General features: G+C 50.0%; 1 protein-coding gene across 19 annotated transcripts in view; it reads right to left on the bottom strand.

Moving 5' to 3' along the window:
* kif1b (kinesin family member 1B) overlaps positions 1 to 18,360 on the bottom strand; it is a 75,379-nt gene that overhangs the window by 29,678 nt on the left and 27,341 nt on the right. For 8 of the 19 annotated variants that reach the window (XM_072713335.1, XM_072713336.1, XM_072713340.1 and 5 more), the window contains 9 exons: positions 17,893 to 17,934; positions 15,574 to 15,785; positions 12,793 to 12,872; positions 11,853 to 11,928; positions 9,773 to 9,852; positions 9,160 to 9,266; positions 8,324 to 8,407; positions 7,527 to 7,707; positions 6,754 to 6,826 (listed from right to left, as the gene is read on the bottom strand). In XM_072713335.1, coding sequence (XP_072569436.1) covers positions 6,754 to 6,826; positions 7,527 to 7,707; positions 8,324 to 8,407; positions 9,160 to 9,266; positions 9,773 to 9,852; positions 11,853 to 11,928; positions 12,793 to 12,872; positions 15,574 to 15,785; positions 17,893 to 17,934 — 935 coding nt within the window. Of the gene's footprint in view, positions 1 to 355; positions 4,361 to 6,753; positions 6,827 to 7,526; positions 7,708 to 8,323; positions 8,408 to 9,159; positions 9,267 to 9,772; positions 9,853 to 11,852; positions 11,929 to 12,792; positions 12,873 to 15,573; positions 15,786 to 17,892; positions 17,935 to 18,360 lie in introns of those variants that run through there. The other 11 variants (XM_072713347.1, XM_072713348.1, XM_072713349.1 and 8 more) reach the window with 5 other exon arrangements.

Below are 18,360 nucleotides of genomic sequence, written 5' to 3'. Positions count from 1 at the left end.
AGAACGCCCCCCCCCCCCAAAGGAAAATGATGCAGGATAATATAGCAGAACCACATGTGAAATGACTCCCAAGACAGATCTGATGTTGTGCTAAAGCTGCAAAAATGTGTTTCTTTGTATATAACATAAGATGTGTAAGCAGTAAAGAAAAGTTTTTTTATAAAAGAAAATCTACTAATTCCAGTTATTCTTTTAATGGCAAAGGAGATTTTAAATGGTTTAAATGGTTATGATTACGGTATGGCACGTTGGTGGGACGGGAGGAAGTGTGACTGCAGTTTGAACCGGGATGGGGGAGGTGGGGCATTTCAGGAGAAACATCAAGACACGCTGAAGATGAGCCATGGGAACGGAATTCAAAATTTGCGAGTTTATTTCAGTCATGTTTTTCAAAAATGAAGGGAGAAAAGCAGAGATGTGACAGGCAGGGAGGAACCAGCACAGTCCTCCCCCCAGGCACGGCCCACTCAGCTGGGGGCCCGATGTCCCCAAAGGAGCCCCTAAAGGCACTTGGCCTGTCAGTGACCTCAGACAGTACAACTTTTAAACATGGAAAGACATCCAAGCTCGTCATCCCAACAGATACATAGGTATACAACACAGATACAGAATAATATCAACACTGTCCATTTTCATACAGTCCTGCCCTCGTGAAATGGGTCAGTTTAGCTATCAGCACCGTTATACATAAATAAAACAACCCCAGGGTTGGACTAGGTTTTAGGTTGGAATAAAATGGGCTGCTGTAGGCAGTAGGGTTGACTGTTAGCTGGTAGAAAGAGACCTTGTGCATGTAACGCTTAGAGTTTATAGGTGTTTGTACCTTTCATTTTGAAAAGCCAATGGACCAACTAGATGGACTTGCAGTTGTTTGCCTTGGATGAAATTGCGTTCATCTAAACTCACCCAGGAGGGCAAGTTGGGGTCTCTTGTATCAGGCCATGGTCTGCCTGCTGTTACATTTAGAGGCACACATTCAAGATCAGAAATCAAATAAAAACAAAATGTGTCAGAAACCTGCCAAAGGCAAACAATGAAACAAAATTAAATGACAAAAGACAGCAAAAGTCATTTGTACTTGCGTCACTAATCATGGTAATGGTGCGAGTGTCTTTCTGAAAGAGAGGGTGAAAGCGGAGAACTACCATAGTGGGTGAGAGAGAAGCTGAGAAGCAGGAAGCGAGGGCCTGTTCATGGGTGCGGGTGTGGTGGAGAGGTCACTCCATGATGGGAACGCGTCAGCCATTTCTGTGCAACCAGCTACACGATACATTTATCACCACAGTGCACTTGTATAGTGACCAAACCTTTTATATCAAATGGAACATGGCATCCATTAGAAGGCTAAAAGCATTTTTTAAAAAGAGCTGTGCTAATGCATTTCTATCTTGCAAAAAAAAAATTAAAAAGCATTCAAATATCTCCAGCGACCTTCAGAGCGACCTCCCCCCCCCCCATTTCTGCCGCTGCATTTTTACGACTAGGGTGTTGAAACCCAGCATTACACTTTCTTTCCTGGAAAGTGAAGAACGCCCGGATCCCACACTGTGGGGAGGGAGATGATAATGCAAATCTTTCGAGAGGAGCTAGAATGCGGTGTTCCAGAACAACGAGGATGTTGCCATGGGCTACCGGAACACTGAAAACTACACGAGACAAGAAAGCAAAACAAAACCAAGCTAAGTTAATCACAGAGCTTAAATCGATATTTTTTGGGACTTCCATTCCACTCACAAAACACAGCTGTACGGTTTACATTAAGGCTAGCTGTCAAGTATGTCAGTATAAAATGCTTAGCCCTGATTGGGTCATATAATAGCAGCTGATGAATTAAATGGGGATTGTGGGTAGCATTGTCCTGTCCTTCACCACATAAGGCCAGCATTAAGCTGAGAATCTCCCATGAGGAGTATTAGTGGTAGTTGGGGTGAAGAGAACAGGAATACAAATGTGTTAAACAGATGAGGCCATCACACACACCAATGAAACACCCCTTAGCAGACATTCCTGCCACTTCTCCTGCCAAGTTAATAAAAGGGCACAGAGATGGTCACTTTACACCAGCTGCTGCTGAACTTCTGTTCCCAAGCTTTAGCTCAGGGTATTAAAAAAGGCCAACATGTCCACACTGTGGATCAATCTTCAAAACAAAGTGGTTTCTATTAAAACGTGTGAAAATTCACTTAAGCTCACCCAGAATAAACAGAAACACAGAACAGTGCCGGCTGGCCAGGGGGCATGTCGCACACCGACATTCCCGAATCAGACGGCACTCACTGCCAAACGCACAACTAAAAGGGTAAGTAAATGTTCTGGAAACTAAGCAAGCCATCTGGGAAACTACTCTACTACTACTGAGTCTTCCCACTTTATAACGGTCCTAGAAGGGGCTCAGTGCCTTAATGTCTTCTTACAGAAGTAAATAGGCAGTTATGCTGGGAACCAATGACTATGCTGTAAGTCAGGCATGGAGACTGACACTGGGGTTTTCTGCCTAAAACACAGCTGTACGGTTTACATTCTGATAAATGGACCGTCTATGTAAACTTGTCACAGAAAGCGAAAGATGCAGGCATTTCTCACCAGTAAAGCCAGTGGTTGAGCTATTGGTGCAACAAAGTGTCTATGACTGTATGAGCGAAAAGATACATAAGCTATCCCACAGAGAGAAGCGGGACTCTTAAAAAACGAAGCACATCCTCATTAGGCAGCAGTTTCTTGTAGGAGTGACATTCCCTAAGGTGCCTGAGGTAGCCGGCGCCGTGTGGCGGGGGGGGGGATGGTCAAAGCTGAATGTGTGTCGTCAGGATACCTCACATGGATTAACAAACCACACCGTTTGAGTGCGAAAGAAAAACAAAACTACAATGAAGTCAGTGGCCACAGTGACAGCAGTCCAGTTTGGCACAGACACACGGGCAGGTCTCTGCTCTGGCCCACCGACGGCGCCGGGGACCTCCCACGGCACTTTGCCGGTGCCTCAGACGGGGGTTTCCCGGCCGGCCTTCAGGTTGGGTGCCGAGAGCTGGCGCCTCATGCGCGGAGGCGGTAGGAGGTGGTTCTGGTGCTGCTGACTATGCTGCTCGGTGGGTGTCTGCGGGGGACCAGCACCGATGGAATGGGCCTGGCATGACTGATGCGGGGGCAGGATGTGGGGGCTGGGCTGGGCCGTGTCCCCGGACTGCGATCCCTCTGATGGGCTGGCGGATTTCTGGCTGCTGTTAAACGAACTGCTCCGGGCTCGCCCCGGTTGGCCCCTGAAGCCATTACGGGGCCCCTGCCCCCTGTGTTCCGACTCCCTGCCCTTCCGCAGCAAGGAGGGGCTAGGGAGGGGGGGGGGCATGAACACAGCCCCCTCTGGCCCCTCCTCCTCCTGCAGAGCCTCCTTGGGCACCTTGAGTTCGATGACCTGGTCGTCGGTGATGATGATGTGCGTGCCGGGGCTCCACGAGCTGCGATGCTTGGGATTGCTGCGGAAGGGGAAGCGGAGCTTGCGGTCCTCGGGTGGGATGAAGCGGTGCGGCCCCGACTGCCGCCGCAGCTGCCGCGAGATCTCCTGCTGCTGCAGGTTTTTCAACCGGGTCTGTTCCTGCCGCATCCAACGCACGCGGCCACGCTGGAAGGAGTCGTCGTCGCCCACGAGCTTGGACAGCCGCTCCTCCTGGTCCACGGCGTCTCCCCACTGCTCTGCGGGAGCCTTGCTGCCAGCCGGCGCCTCCTTGGCTTCGGAGGCGGTGCTGAGGAGCGGTAGCACCTTCTCCATTTTGACCATCTTGTTGCGGAGCGCCCGGATCTCCTCATCCTTCATGTTGTTCTGCTTCTTCACCTCCTGGAGGATGTCCTCCAGCTTGTCGATGTGCACCTTCAGGTCGTCCACGTCGGCCACGCCACGCATGCCACCCCCCCCGCCCCCGGTCAGCGTGTCCTCGACGCGCTCGTCCCCCGCACCCACAGTGTCCCACACGTCCCTGGCCACCGCTCGCCAGGAGTCCCTCTCGTTGGGGTCCTTCTTGCCGTAGGTGGCGCACAGCTCCTTCATCTTGACGATAGCCAGCGCCTCGATCTCCTGCCGCGAGTGGCGGAAGTCGTTGAGCGCGACCTCGTAGCAGATCTCCTTCACCGCCTGGATCTTCAGGTCCGACACGGTGACCCAGCGCGAGTCCTTGGTGAGTCGGCGCCGCTGAGGGACCTGGTACATTTTGATTGGCTCGCGCCTTTTCCCACTGCTGGGCAGGCCGCACTTTTTGACAATGGTTTGCAACTTGCTGGCGGGAAGCTTCTCCCTCAAGGAGGTGATCAGTCTCCAGCTCTCCTCGCAAGACCTCTTATCTGAGTCATCCCCACTATCAGAGTCGCCATCCTTTGGAAAACAAAACAGGAAACAAACCCGAAGATTCCCAACAAAAATGGAAAATTAAAATAGGAAATTAAAAGAATAAGATGGGAAAAAAGAATGGATGGAATCAATATGCAAAACAGGAACTGCTGTGAACTTGCAGTAGCCTGATTGTTAGGCAGCTTAAAAGCAAATCAAGTGATGTGAAATTTAACAGCCTTTTAAAGTTTAAAATGCAACATCTCCGATTACTAAACTCGTAAGTTTACCTGAACATTAAAGCTCTACTTTATTCAAGCAAAAGATCACTGACCTCATCAGTATTCTGTGTATCTCAAGCAAAAATAAAAGGGGTGTGTATCCCACCCGCGCAGCACGTCGCGTGTGCGTCAGTTCGGGCTGATATACACGCAAGGCATTTGCATAGGTTTTTGTTACATTTATCATCTGAATCTGCATATATGAATCTTTGACAATCTGCTTAGTTCTCATCCAAGCTGCATCATTATTTGCGACGGCAACATATGCGAAGGTTTCTCAGTCTGAATAAAGCATTTTGTCACAAGGTTAATGCAGTTCCAAGTTTTACATATTGATTGCATAAGCAAAACACTGCTGTCATGATTTTAAATAATAAAAAAATCAACAAGGAGGGGACTCGTATTACTCCGCTTCTGAGGTCCTCCCCCCCCCCCCCCGGTATTTAATTGCAGAGCTCCTCTTCCCGGTTTGGCTTTGGTTAAACACCGCTCACCCCCAGACATGCTCAGGAAGGCATGCGGCACAGCAGCCGGCCAGGTTACAGACCCCCACCCGTCTGAGGTCCATGAGAGAATCAGGTTCGAAAGTCTAAGAGCGTAAGGAAGTGTGTTAGGGACTAAGAGTGCTATTTGGCGTAAAGAGCACACAGTCAGGCACAGAGAGAGAGGAAAAGAGGACTGAAGCACAAGTGGCTGGGATGGAGGTCAGGAATGCCGTTAATCCAGGTGCTACTGGCGGGCGGTTAGTTCAGAAAGATGCAGATTCCCCACTGTGCCCCCAAACCCCCCCCCACAAGCAAAATCACTGAAAAAATAAATAAAAATAATTCACACTATAGTTCGTATGATCAGAGTACAGGGTTCGCCACAGAGGTAAAGATTATGACCACGAATGATTAGGTAAGGGGTACGGCTCCATTACCGCCAAGGGCACGTCAGGCCACATCGCTAGAAGGAGACTGAAAACAAAAACTAGAAGCGAAACCAGTAGCAGTGGCACCAGGCCTGGCACCAAGGTGGAGACTGCAGGCCATCGGATAAGATACAGAAGAAACCCAGACTCCCAGCAGCCATGCTGGGAAGGGGGGGCCGAGAGGGCGGCTGCCAGTCTCCGTCAGGTGGGCGGCCAATCGCGGCATCACGGGCTCTAAGGTCAGCGTGGACAGAACTATAAACCTGTTCCAGCCGCTGACGGACGGCTCAGGTCCAACCTGCAGCTCTATGTGGCTGCCCCCCCCAGCATCCACACCCCCCCCCACCCCCCCCAACGTTTGCTATTATAAGGATCTACAGGAAGTCAAAACCATGAGACCAAAAGATCATGCTAGAATATAGTATAGTAGAATGATGGTAAAACCAAAAGACGTGCAAAAGCAGCAAACTGGAAGGGCTCTAACACCTGGGGTAGTGAAGGGCACCAAAATTTCACTAATCAAATTGCATGATTACACCTCCAGCTGCGGATCAGCTGGAGTTAGATACGAGCACCACTGCTAGCTTTGATATTCAATGGAGCTAGATATGAAAACATCACTGGCATCGCCGTTTTGTCTCTGGCCAATTGGAAAACTGCCTCTCAGATGCTGTTTTGCAGGGGTTCAGTTCACAGCTACTTCTGGGGGTGATCGGAGGGGGAAGGGGGTGGCAGAAAGTGGAAAATATGGACTAAAAAGTGGAAAGAGCTTCAGAGTCAAAATCACTGGCTGAGTCAAGTCGTGCAGAGAGCTGCACTGTGCTGCGGCACTGGGCCCTGATCCGAAGGGCCTCCCCATGCAGTGAGTGTGCTGGAACATGCTCTGGGAGCGGCTGTAGCTGTCACACACCAGCCAGTGCGTATGAGAGCTCCAGGGTGCAGAATTAGTGCTGGCCAGACGGCAACGCCACAAGCAGAGACCTGCCACCTGTGTTTATAGACCTCCCAGCAAGTAACCCCCCCTTAACACACAGGCGTTACCTAACCATAACCATAACCTCCCATAATCTAGGTGGCTCTAACTGTCACGAATACAGGCAGCAATGTGTTATTGCAGCTGTTTTACCCAGCAGTTCTGACACATACTCCCAGGGAATAAGCCAGGGAATCAGAATTTAAAACTAAAAGAAATTGCAATTAACTTCTCATAAACTCCTAAAATTGAAGGAAGGGTGTGGACTCACCAGTCTCTGCTGTTCGAGGAGCTGGTCTGCCTCTTCCTTCTCCTTTTTGTACAGGATCTCCATTTCTGTCAGCCTGAGAAAGAAAAGACAGTCAGTCAGTCGGACAGGCGGCGCTGTGACACATGGGACCTCGACGCCGCTCCGCCATGCCGCACGTCACCCTCTGCCCTACGGAGTGAACCAGGCTTTCAACACAAAACCTCAAATTAAATTCCAGGTTTAAAAAAAAAAAAATTAAAAAGATACAGTTACTGTTTACAGGTTTCTATTTTCTGGAAAAGACAATTCATCACAGCTGTAGTGAGAAACAATGGATTACAAAAGTATCTACTATTAATTACAAGAAACAGGTGATTCATGATTCATTAATGAGCCGTTAAATTAGACAACATTTAAATAAATGATAACTCTTACTAAGGGTAGCCCCCCCGCCGTACTGCTGAGTTCATGGGGTACATGTTTTCCAGACATACCTATGATGAGGTTAGTGCCACAGCTCTTAACGTGGGGTGGGGGGGGGGGGGGGGGGGGCGGGGGACTCCAGAGACTGAAATTTCACCGTCACAAAAACATCCACCCATCTTCCAAATGGAAGTCATACGATACTAACACAGCAAGCAAGCTGTGCTCTCTCAGAATGGGGGTGGGATCTACACCCCCCAACCCTAGCAGTCTGAGGCAGCGCTATCCCATGTCACTGTCACACGGACGGTTAGGACAGCTGAGTGAGGGAGGGGGGCTTTAAGCAGACGCGGGGCGCTGGCCGGCTGTACCTCTTCTCCATCTCCTGCTTCATGTCGATGCCCTGCTTCTCCAGCAGCTCGCGCTGTGCAAAGGTCCAGTCCACCGGCTCCACGGGCGTCTCTGCGGACGGCGTCTTCTCCCTCTCGGCGCGCGCCTGCTCAGGGTGGTTGAAGCGGAACACGTGGTTCTTCCCCATGATGATGCGGTTGCCTGAAATGGCAAATGTGCGCACACACACACACGCACGCACGCACACACACACGCACACACACATATTAGAAAATGGAACATGCCACAAAAAAGGTTATTTTCTACCCCTGGCCTATATAAACCATGGCTTCATGTATTAGGCCTGAGAAAAACACTACACATGCATCCATTGTGAATAGCCCCACCTGCCTGGAGTATCATACAGATCGTATATGTAACACAGCCGGGTGCATCAGCCACTGCTGTCACGCTTTCAGTGTGACGTTTCCCTCCCCAAGCAGACTGGGAGGACACTGCGGTCTCACACCACTGCGGTTTATTACTGTGCCAGGCTGTGGTTGGAAAGCATGGACTAAAAGTAGAAGCCTGAGAGTGACAGTCTGGCTGCCTTGATCGGAGCGGAGCAGAGGACAGGGTCGGGCTGTAATGTAACCCCGCCCACTCCTGATTGGGTCTCCCCCGCAGCCCATGTGTGGGCACACTGCCACACACTGGCCACTGCATCTGCCACTGTAAATATCCCTAACATCTGCTAGAGTTCTTAAGGCAGACAGCAGTTAAGATAGATGAGCATTCCAGATGCAGTTATAGTGAGCGAGCAGGATCCCGGACGTACCTGAGCGTAGCTGTACAGCCGATTCCACACGCTTGCCGTTGACGTAGGTCTCTGAACCCTCGCAGGGCACCAACATGACGACCACTGCCGGGGGGGGCGGGAGGGGGGGGTTAGGCTGGTGAGCATGACACTATACCGCCTGTCCGACATAAACCGAGCGGCCGATTGGAGGTTATGATACACAAGGCGGGCAACAAACAACCAGGTGAGACAAAGGGCATCTCATCTGGATCGGGGTGACTGACAGTTGCCCACTGGTGATTCCAGTTATTCACACAGAAATCTGCTGCCCAACATCAATGGGAAATTGCCCGAATGACACTGGGCAGCAACACTGTTCAAGAAGTTGTATCGTCGCCTGTGTATCGTCACCCTGAGATGTTAAAATGACTGCAAATTAGGAGTGAAATAAGCATAAACTCGGAGGAGAAAGCGAAGAATTTATAAATGATTACAAATCAGGAAGCCTGAATACCAGGCTGCAAAGGTCAGGATATGCTCGTTACGCCCATACCAGCCTAAAACCACCTGAACAGTCCATGCTCACACAAAAGCTGCATTTACTTCCTGTCCTGAAATTTAAAATTAATCTTAAAATCGGTGGCTTTTCAAGTAAGAGCATTTATAGAATTTACAAATGGAAATATTACCGGAAAAAAGCCCCATAAGGATACCTCCCTTTCAGGAGAATGTCCTGAATTATACCATCAATGAATGTTTTGGGCAGTCCAGTCTTTAATGAAATTATACAGCCGACAACAATCTCTCACCAGAATGAAAACAGGGGAGTGCAGCGTGCGGGAGGCCAGACTGCAGGGGGCGCCGTGCACACTCACCGTCCCCATTGAGGTTTCTCTCGCTGCGGAAGACGCAGTGCTCCTCCTTGATGTGGGCGCCGCTCAGGACGATATCCTGCCGCCGCTCTGCGTCCGCCTGGCCGACCCTGCAGGACCGGCAGCCGCGTGAGAGCACGGCCAACGCGAACGCGGCCATCAATGCTCAGCCCAGGTAATCGGGAGGAATCTGAGACTCTCAGCCACTGGATCTTTGGAGATGAGCTACGTTTCAGCCACAGTCCCTATTGCTACATCACTGACAGTGGATCAGTGTTTCTCGACCAATCAAAAGCAGCGTCTCATCGCACACACGTGGTGTAAACCTCATCCTGATCCTGATCTGTGGCTCCGCCCCCATGCATCTATCCCTTTGCTGGATTGGGGCAAATCATCTTGAGGTAATTAGCAGCAGGCAAATCTAAACTGGCAGGCATCCCGCTACAAATGTAACACGTCGTGCCACAATACAAAGTGACTGTGTGTCTGAAGTGGGCTGGCGGCTGGTGGGGGCTGCCGAATTCTCGGGGGGCACATTAGATATTCATTACCAGCTCATCTCGGAGGCAGAGGAAAAGCCAGCCAAGTCTGACGAGCAAAAAGCCAAAGCGGGTACCTGGTGATGCCGTCTTTGATGTAATACAGCAGGCACTCCGACATCAGCGGGTCTTCGTTCAAATTGACCAGATGGGGTGTCTGTTGACAGGGAGAGAGCATGAGGTCTCATTTACAGACAATCCATGGGTCAGTCCCGACCAACTATGAAGCGATATGTTTGGGCCACGAGCTTCTACCAAGGTTTATTCAGCACAAGCCGGGGTTGGGGTGGGGGGGGCGTTCTAGAACTACAATGAACAACTATATTCTAGTCATAAAAAATGGGTCTCTGTGTATTCCACTCCTACTAAAAAAAAACAAGTGTACCACTATATCACCAACCTTTTTTGGAGAAAATACCCCATTAAAGTCTGCAAAGAGATCACAGGTCCCATCTATAAAAAGCTAAGGCGACCGGGGAGGACAGGGAAGATGGAGAGAGCGACGGATTAGACAGAGAAATGTTAAACAGAACAAACAGAGAAAATGAAACAAACAATAAACCTGAGACGAATGTTAGTCATGAGCAGAGGTCTGACTAAATCACCTTCTGTAAGATTAAAGGGCTTTACACATCTTATTTGCAATGAACTAAACTCCGCAACAAATATTCAAATATTATTCTCTTGTCGGCTTAGATGAAGGTTTTCAGCTGGGGGGCCAGAAACATACTGTGAAAATCATCCACTTCACACAAATGTGCATTAGTCCTAGCTGTGGTTTATTATTTGGGGGAAGCTGCTCCGAGAGAGCGCACAGGTTTCAACCTAAGATGCCTGACAAAAACAACAAAATGCAGATGTGATTGCAGCCGTCCATATGACGCGACCGGCACTGTCCTGACACTGAACACGCTACTCTGTCACTGGGAAGAGCCCCTTCAGTAAGCCGCTTTGCTGAGCCGTGAGAGCGCTGAGCAAATCACCCACAATGCCTTGCTGTGGCAGCCCGCCTTACCCCACAGCATGTGGGGGCCCCCCAGCCATACCCTGACACATGTATGTTGACACAAACGAAAGTAAGAGTGCACACACACACACACACACACACACAATTGACATATGTTATTCATATCTTTGCAGGGACTCTCCATTCATTTCAATGTGCATAACACTAATCCCAGCAATGACAACCTTAACCCCTACCCAGCCCTAACTGTAACCATAAGTAACCAAAAAAAGACTTGATAATTAAAATTTTTTTGCCTGCAGTCACATATTTTTATTACATTGAGTTTCCCCTGGCGGGAACAAACAAAGTGGTCCCCACGATGACAAAATAACACGGGTGACACCTGGTCTCCACAATGTAATATATACATGACCCACACGCTCACACAATCACACTCACACACACCCCTACTGCACAACTTCTCAAACTACTACACTTCAAAAACATTGACTCAGACGTGTGTAACGCAGGACACCATGATCACTGCGGTCGGCTGTTAAAACAGGAGCCCAGCTATGGGTCTTTCACAGAACGCCTCATCATTAAATCTGAAACCCCTTTTGCTGACCATGAGCATTTAAATAAAAACTACTGTCAGAATATCCAGTGCAGTGCAATGCATGGTAACGGTGCCATCTTGAATCAGCAGGTGCCTCCGAACAGACGCACATATTCGTCCTAACGGGCGTGACGGAAGGGTGCATGCCTGTCGGCCAGTCCCTCTGTTTGCAGCTAACAATCCAGGGGTACAGGGATCTTCAGGGCGTTGCGGGTGAAAAAGTTAAATAAAACCTTCAAATAAACCAAGCTGGATTAAACAAAACAGCAATTTTTACTAAAGCTGGAATTTGGTTCTGACAAACAAAAGGATCATAAGGGCAAAAGAAAATATAATACAGGAAAGGGAAACAAGCAGAAAGACTAAAGCAAGCAGGAGGAAGCCGGGAAACAGGCAGCAGGACGACGGAAGTGCAGGAGCCGCAGGAAGTCTGTGTGCCGAACTGGGGCTTCTCCACAACAACATGTGTGGGACCCAAGTTCAGAGAAGGATCTGGTACGGATCAGCACACCTCCCACAGCACGCTGGGGGGGGGAGCAGTCACATACACGTCACAAAGCCACCGATCTGTGAAAATACCCCCCCTTACCTTTTTTGGTGAGAAAACACCCAGAGTGCCCCCATCCTCACGGATGGCCACACCCATCTCCGCCAAAAGCGCCTCTCTGGGTGGGAGGAAAGATATGTTTACAGAGTTAAGTTTTTAAACAACAGATTTTGGTATGTTAGCATTCACATTTGATGCAGGTTTAGCTAAGATTTTACGAATCTCCACATTGGCCAGCCCGGTCCGCTCGCCTTTCCATGCAAACCTCCACATTGGCCAGCCCGGCCCGCTCGCCTTTCCATGCAAACCTCCACATTGGCCAGCCCGGCCCGCTCGCCTTTCCATGCAAACCTCCACATTGGCCAGCCCGGCCCGCTCGCCTTTCCATGCAAACCTCCACATTGGCCAGCCCGGCCCGCTCGCCTTTCCATGCAAACCTCCACATTGGCCAGCCCGGCCCGCTCGCCTTTCCATGCAAACCTCCACATTGGCCAGCCCGGCCCGCTCGCCTTTCCATGCAAACCTCCACATTGGCCAGCCCGGCCCGCTCGCCTTTCCATGCAAACCTCCACATTGGCCAGCCCGGCCCGCTCGCCTTTCCATGCAAACCTCCACATTGGCCAGCCCGGCCCGCTCACCTTTCCATGCAAACCTCCACATTGGCCAGCCCGGCCCGCTCACCTTTCCATGCAAACCTCCACATTGACCAGCCCGGCCCGCTCGCCTTTCCATGCAAACCTCCACATTGGCCAGCCCGGCCCGCTCGCCTTTCCATGCAAACCTCCACATTGGCCAGCCCGGCCCGCTCGCCTTTCCATGCAAACCTCCACATTGACCAGCCCGGCCCGCTCGCCTTTCCATGCAAACCTCCACATTGGCCAGCCCGGCCCGCTCGCCTTTCCATGCAAACCTCCACATTGGCCAGCCCGGTCCGCTCGCCTTTCCATGCAAACCTCCACATTGGCCAGCCCGGCCCACTCACCTTTCCATGCGAATTGCCTCTGTCTTCCGAAGTTTCTCCTCCCAGGTCTCATTAAGCTCGGCGATGATCTTCTCGGATTCCTGTGCGTACATGAGGTGCAGTAGAATCATCATACATCACAGCAGCTCACAAACTTCAATATCATGCATTAACATACCATCATAACGAGAAGTATTCTAGGGTACTATCACAAAGCGGATAACGACAGCCATGCCAATTGCCACACGGCATGATGAAGTCACCTTTCAACTGATAACTTAACAACTCATTAAATCCCTTTATATCGACAGATAAATGATCACGTTTTTCTAACATCAGTGATAACAGAGACACAGCCAAGCCCTTGAGCGCTGGCTGTCCACGGAGGCCATGCAGATCTGTCCCAGGTTTCAGGGTGTTCATCTCCCTCCGGAATCCTGCCAAAGCGACGTTACACATCACACCCAACCTCTCCAGGTGGAGAACTCCGACATCGGGCACCTCAAACAGCACAAAGCGCCAACAGTCTTAAGGAGCACCGACAGATCACTTGAGGAGGAGAAGCGTGAGACTGGTGGCGTCATGACACCCTATCCTGCTGTCAGTTTAAAATGGAACCATTTTTAAATCGATACCAGGCCACATAAATGAAACCCTCCATCTAAAGACCTCAAAGTCCTCAAAGAAATACTTAATTCTATGGGATTTAGCCTTCAGTGACTGGCAGAGAAGACGCTCCTTTTATTACAGCTGCAGGTGGAATGCAGAGGAATGCCACAATCAGGATTTATTCGGATAACCTGAGGATGGGTAGAGGGGGTTCTAAAGGTCCCCTCTTTTTCCTCTTGGGGGGCGTCACAGACCATCTGGCCCATGCAGCCTGGGCCCGGCTCGGCACGTCCTCCATCTGCTCGGGGGCCGCGACTCTCACCCCCAGCTCCCCCGGGTGTCCCCCCCACCCAAAGCCGGACTGGGACACGTTTTGCTCAACAGCATTACAGGGCTGCTTTCGACGGCCTTGGCAGATGGAGGATTTATCATTTTGGGAGGTTTTCATGCATATTAAATGTCGCCTCATCTTACCACAAGCAATGACAACAAAACACGTTAGAAACTGAGACCGCACTACAAAATGTGGTTGAAACGTTACTTTTCAAGAAGTAAACACTGTATACTTCAGCAGAAAGTACCATATTTTCACCAGTGTTTGGTTCCAGAAGACAAGCCCGAGCTGGTGTGAGAGAGTCACTCCAGGGTCTTTCGTCTCACGCCATCCTGTCTTTTACGTCCCTGATTTTTGTCCTGATTGACATTCTCATCCACAATGGTTATGGCCTCTCAAGCGTTCTGCGTTTTAATGGACATTCAGCACGAGGTATTGGAACATGGCTGCAAGGTGTCAGGGAACCACCAATAATGTTTGTTTTTGATTCTCTGGCCATGCTAACATTTTCAGAGACAGAAGCCTATTTTTCCACTCCATCGACGTTTGCTTGTTGCACAGATTAGCAGACTAAAGTGTTTTTTCTAAATCCACAAATCACACCATGTACTTAATAACTCTATTTCGGTCTTGGTGCTACATGTGACGTCATATGCTGCTGTCAGCGGCTGACAGTCATGGACTGGCTGGTGGTGACGGTTGGGGGGGGGGGTTAAGGTCTCCATGGAAACGCCAGCTCCCGACGGCTGCCCTGTGCGGAGTCGCTTTCGAGTGAGCAGAGAGCGAGAGAAACATGCACAAGGAAAAAGAGAGAGAGGCACTGTGGGATGGAATGCGGCCATTTCTACTTCACGGAAAACTGAGATGGGGTTGGGGACTATGGGGGGTGGGGGGCGGCCAAGGTTTGCAGCTAGTTCCCTGCTGCCAGCCCCAACAATGAAGACAGCGCTTTCAGTGAAAGACGCTCCACCCCGTCTCCGCACATTAAAGGGCGAGCGGCCCCAGCAGCCCTGACAATGGCCTGTTGTTCTGCCTGGGGAGGATTTTCCCCACATACCATCTTTCCCATCCATCCTCAAACACAAAACTAAGTCACAGCAATTACCGTAAAGCCTTCAAACCGCCGAAAAATATATAGGAGCTATTTTTATTTGATGATGATATTTGTGCAAAAATGAATAAGTAAATTCATACAGATCTTACGCTTGTGAACAGTACTCCTCTGGACTGAGCGGAAAGAACCATAAAACGCAACAATGAGAATGTGAAAATATCAGGGGTTTCCATGGAAACACTTCTCATGTGTGCGTGATTGAGCTTGGACGCGCGCTCGTAACACCTCCCTAAAAGTATGGCACTATGACGAATCGCAAAAAAAAAAAAAGTGTGAAAATAGTCATGCAGAGATTACGCCTGGTTTCACCAAATTTCTCCACACAAGGATTCTCAGGCCATTTGGATTCACCGAATCTGAAATTAAGTCGTAATTAAATAAAAATACTGCGCAAAAAACTGCTCTAAACTGCTCTGTGTTTATAACTCAATACTGCATGAGGAGACCATCCTGCAACCAGCGGCAGGGCTAGCAGGGGAAGGGCTACTTCGGGTATTAGAAATGAGGGGGGGCAAAGAACCAGTCAGGGAAGGGGCGGGGTTTGTAGAAGTACAGAGATAGAACCAGCATCTTCCAAACAGGAACTGACCCAATAGGGCTTGCCTAGAGATCCGAGCCACACCTTCAGAGCCACACCTTCACACAAGGCACGTCGGGTGCCGCTCTGCTTGCCCGCCTTGAGGGCCCCCCCCCAGCAAGCTGGGCCCTAAGGAGGGTGGGGTGTGTGTCGTGATCGGGCCTGTACCTTCAGTCGTTCTATGGCTTCCTCTCCACCCGGCGTGGACATGATGCGCTCCTGGATGCTGGTGACACAGGGAAAACCCCCCAGGCCAAGCAGTGAGCCAGGGGGCGAGCCCCCCGCCAGGGCGCTGATGGGGGCTGTGGAGAGATGGCCAGGCCGTTGGTTCTCTGAGGCTAGCAAGTACCTATGTTTATTGTTCTGTATGTCTTTCAGGTCTGAGCGACAGGGCAGAGATCAGGGGGAGGGAGGCCATTTCAGGGTGGAGAGGGTGGGGGGGACAAAAAGAAAATCAGAGCGAGAGAAAGAAAGAGACAGAAGAGGAGAAAAAAGGAGGAGAGACCAGCGTAAGACGAACAGGGAACACTGAGGATTCCAAACACCATAGAAAACAGGTTAGTCCACAATGAGGAGGCTAAGCTTTCACACCAGACCGGTCACCTCGGTGCGATCCTGCTGGGAGACAGCAGGGGGAGCCGTAGTTAAGGAGCCAGACCAAAATGGCAAAACGTCAGGGAAGGCCAGCGAGTTTGAGCAAAAAGCTAAACTTCATAAATTAACATTTAAACACCAAGTTATTCCTGTAGTCATTTTAGAAACACGCCAATATATTCACGGTCAGAATGGACTGCGGATGATATTTCTGGCGTCGCTGTAGACACAAGTAAGTATGTTGCTTAAATTTGCTGCCATTCTTGAATGCAACCCAAGAACAAACAGCCAGGAGATATTTTTCTCCACCCACGTAAAGAGGGTTTACAGACTGGGTCCAGTCCTTCAGTTTAGGACACGACAGTGTCGCTCTGGAAACACAATACGACGCCATTAGAGCAGCAGCGATGCCGCGACTTCTCCGGCAGAAAGTCCGATTTCACCTCGCTCTCCGGAAACAGACGGAGGGAGCGGAATATGATACGTGCAAAATGCATTACAGCAAAATCGTCTGCTTTTAGGGTACTTATCATCCTGCTCTCATACAGTCACATGCCAGGACTGACCACCACCCAAATAATCAGCGCCAAAACACTGCCGTTCGCAGCTCTTGGTAGCCCTTTGCTATTAACACTCGCTCATGTGATTATCTAATGGGTCACGTGTGTGGTGACGATCTGAGTGAAAGCTGCCTGTTGAACAGACAGTGTTGGGCAGAGGCAGTGAGAGAATTGAGAAAGGCGGAGTCAGAGCTAAAGTGAGGCGGGGGGGTCGTCGAGAGAAAGCACATGCAGCGACACTGGATCTGCAGCGACACTGGATCTGCAGCGACACTGGATCTGCAGCGACACTGGATGGCATGGCTTCAGGCGAAGGCGGCACAAGCGAGGTTTGGTCACCCCTACGCCCCGCACACCACACCCGAAACGTTAGCCGGGCTGCCAGCTGGGTCGGACCGAACCGGGCAGGGCCTCGCATAATCCCAGTGGAACCCAAGGCCCCTTAAAGGATGCCAGCAAAATGGCCGCCCATCTGTTTTGATGGCAGAACAGGGCTGAAGGAGTGGGCAGATCATTCACCGGGCATTTGTGTCATTTCCATGCAACTAGCCAGTTAACGAATATAAAAATAACGATAATAAAGGCTTTCAAAGTTTCTCAGACGCAGCCATATACACTGTACACCTTTTTTTTGTGTCAAGAACTCCCAGACAGCTTCGGACACCAAGTAAGAGAGGCCTGGATTAACTGCTGCGGCTCTGCAGTGCGGCTTGGCACTGCGGCTCTGCACTGCACGCTTAGGCGTGCTACTCTCTCTGTTTAAATATGAACTCTGCCACTCTGAAGAGACACGGGCCTTTGCTTTCAAAGCTCATAGCCCGAAAATGGTGGATCCTGTACCATTTTAAAATCATGAAAATTCACACAAAATGGCAGCACAGGGAATAAACGCCAAGATTCCTGCAGGAACGGGTTACAGTTGCAGGAGAAAGTGGAAAAAACCAAAACAGAGCAAAGGGGCCACATACTAACCACCTGTTAAGGTTGGCACAGGAAATTTAGCCAGTGATTCCTATAATTTTAAACATGGTTTCTTCTATTTCTACCCAGGCACTTAAGCATTTTTACGAGGGCAATGCTGCAGTTACACATCTTCCCCCTAGGGGGTGCATGCAGTTAAAAAAAAAAGAAAAGAAGCTTAAGTTGTTTGTCTGGGACTGCTTGCCTTGAGCCTAAGCGTCAGCATTAGCCTTGACACATGCAAAAGCTGTGAAGATTTAGCACAGAAGTGGGTGCGGGAAGTGGCGTTCAGCACATCAGTATGGGGGGGGGGGGGGGTATGGCAAGGGGGTGCACTACGGACGCTGCAGGTGGCGCCGCACCAGATACACACATTTGCTTCCACTTCCTGGGCATTCATCTCCCATTGGCTCGACTGAAGGGAGGCAGGAGAAGTGAGAGAGGGTCAAAGGTCAGATGTAAAGCAAAAGAATGAAGGGAAGGGGGAGATGTTAAACATCTCCAGTTGAGATTGACAAACTGGGCAAGTTTATGGAAGACAAGGAGAAAGAGTACAAACTTTGTTAAGGAGACAAACATGCAGGAGAACATGAAGGTAATCATCGTGTCCAAAGAACATGGTCATGGATCACTATTCAATGTGATGGATTAAGGCTTCTTAGGAGGTGCTGTTAATGGTCATTATTGTTACTCATATCTTCCCTTTACTTCAGCAGAGCATGGGTCTTGACATGACTACAGCTGCCCAAGGGATTTAACATCTTCATAAACATGCATCTCGTGTGACAAATCCATTAGTATCAAGCAGTAACTAAAAACATACTAAAAAAAAAGTTATACA

Source organism: Paramormyrops kingsleyae, chromosome 6 (assembly GCF_048594095.1).
Source record: "Paramormyrops kingsleyae isolate MSU_618 chromosome 6, PKINGS_0.4, whole genome shotgun sequence".
NCBI lineage: Eukaryota > Metazoa > Chordata > Actinopteri > Osteoglossiformes > Mormyridae > Paramormyrops > Paramormyrops kingsleyae.
This window is presented reverse-complemented; position numbering and strand designations above follow the sequence as displayed.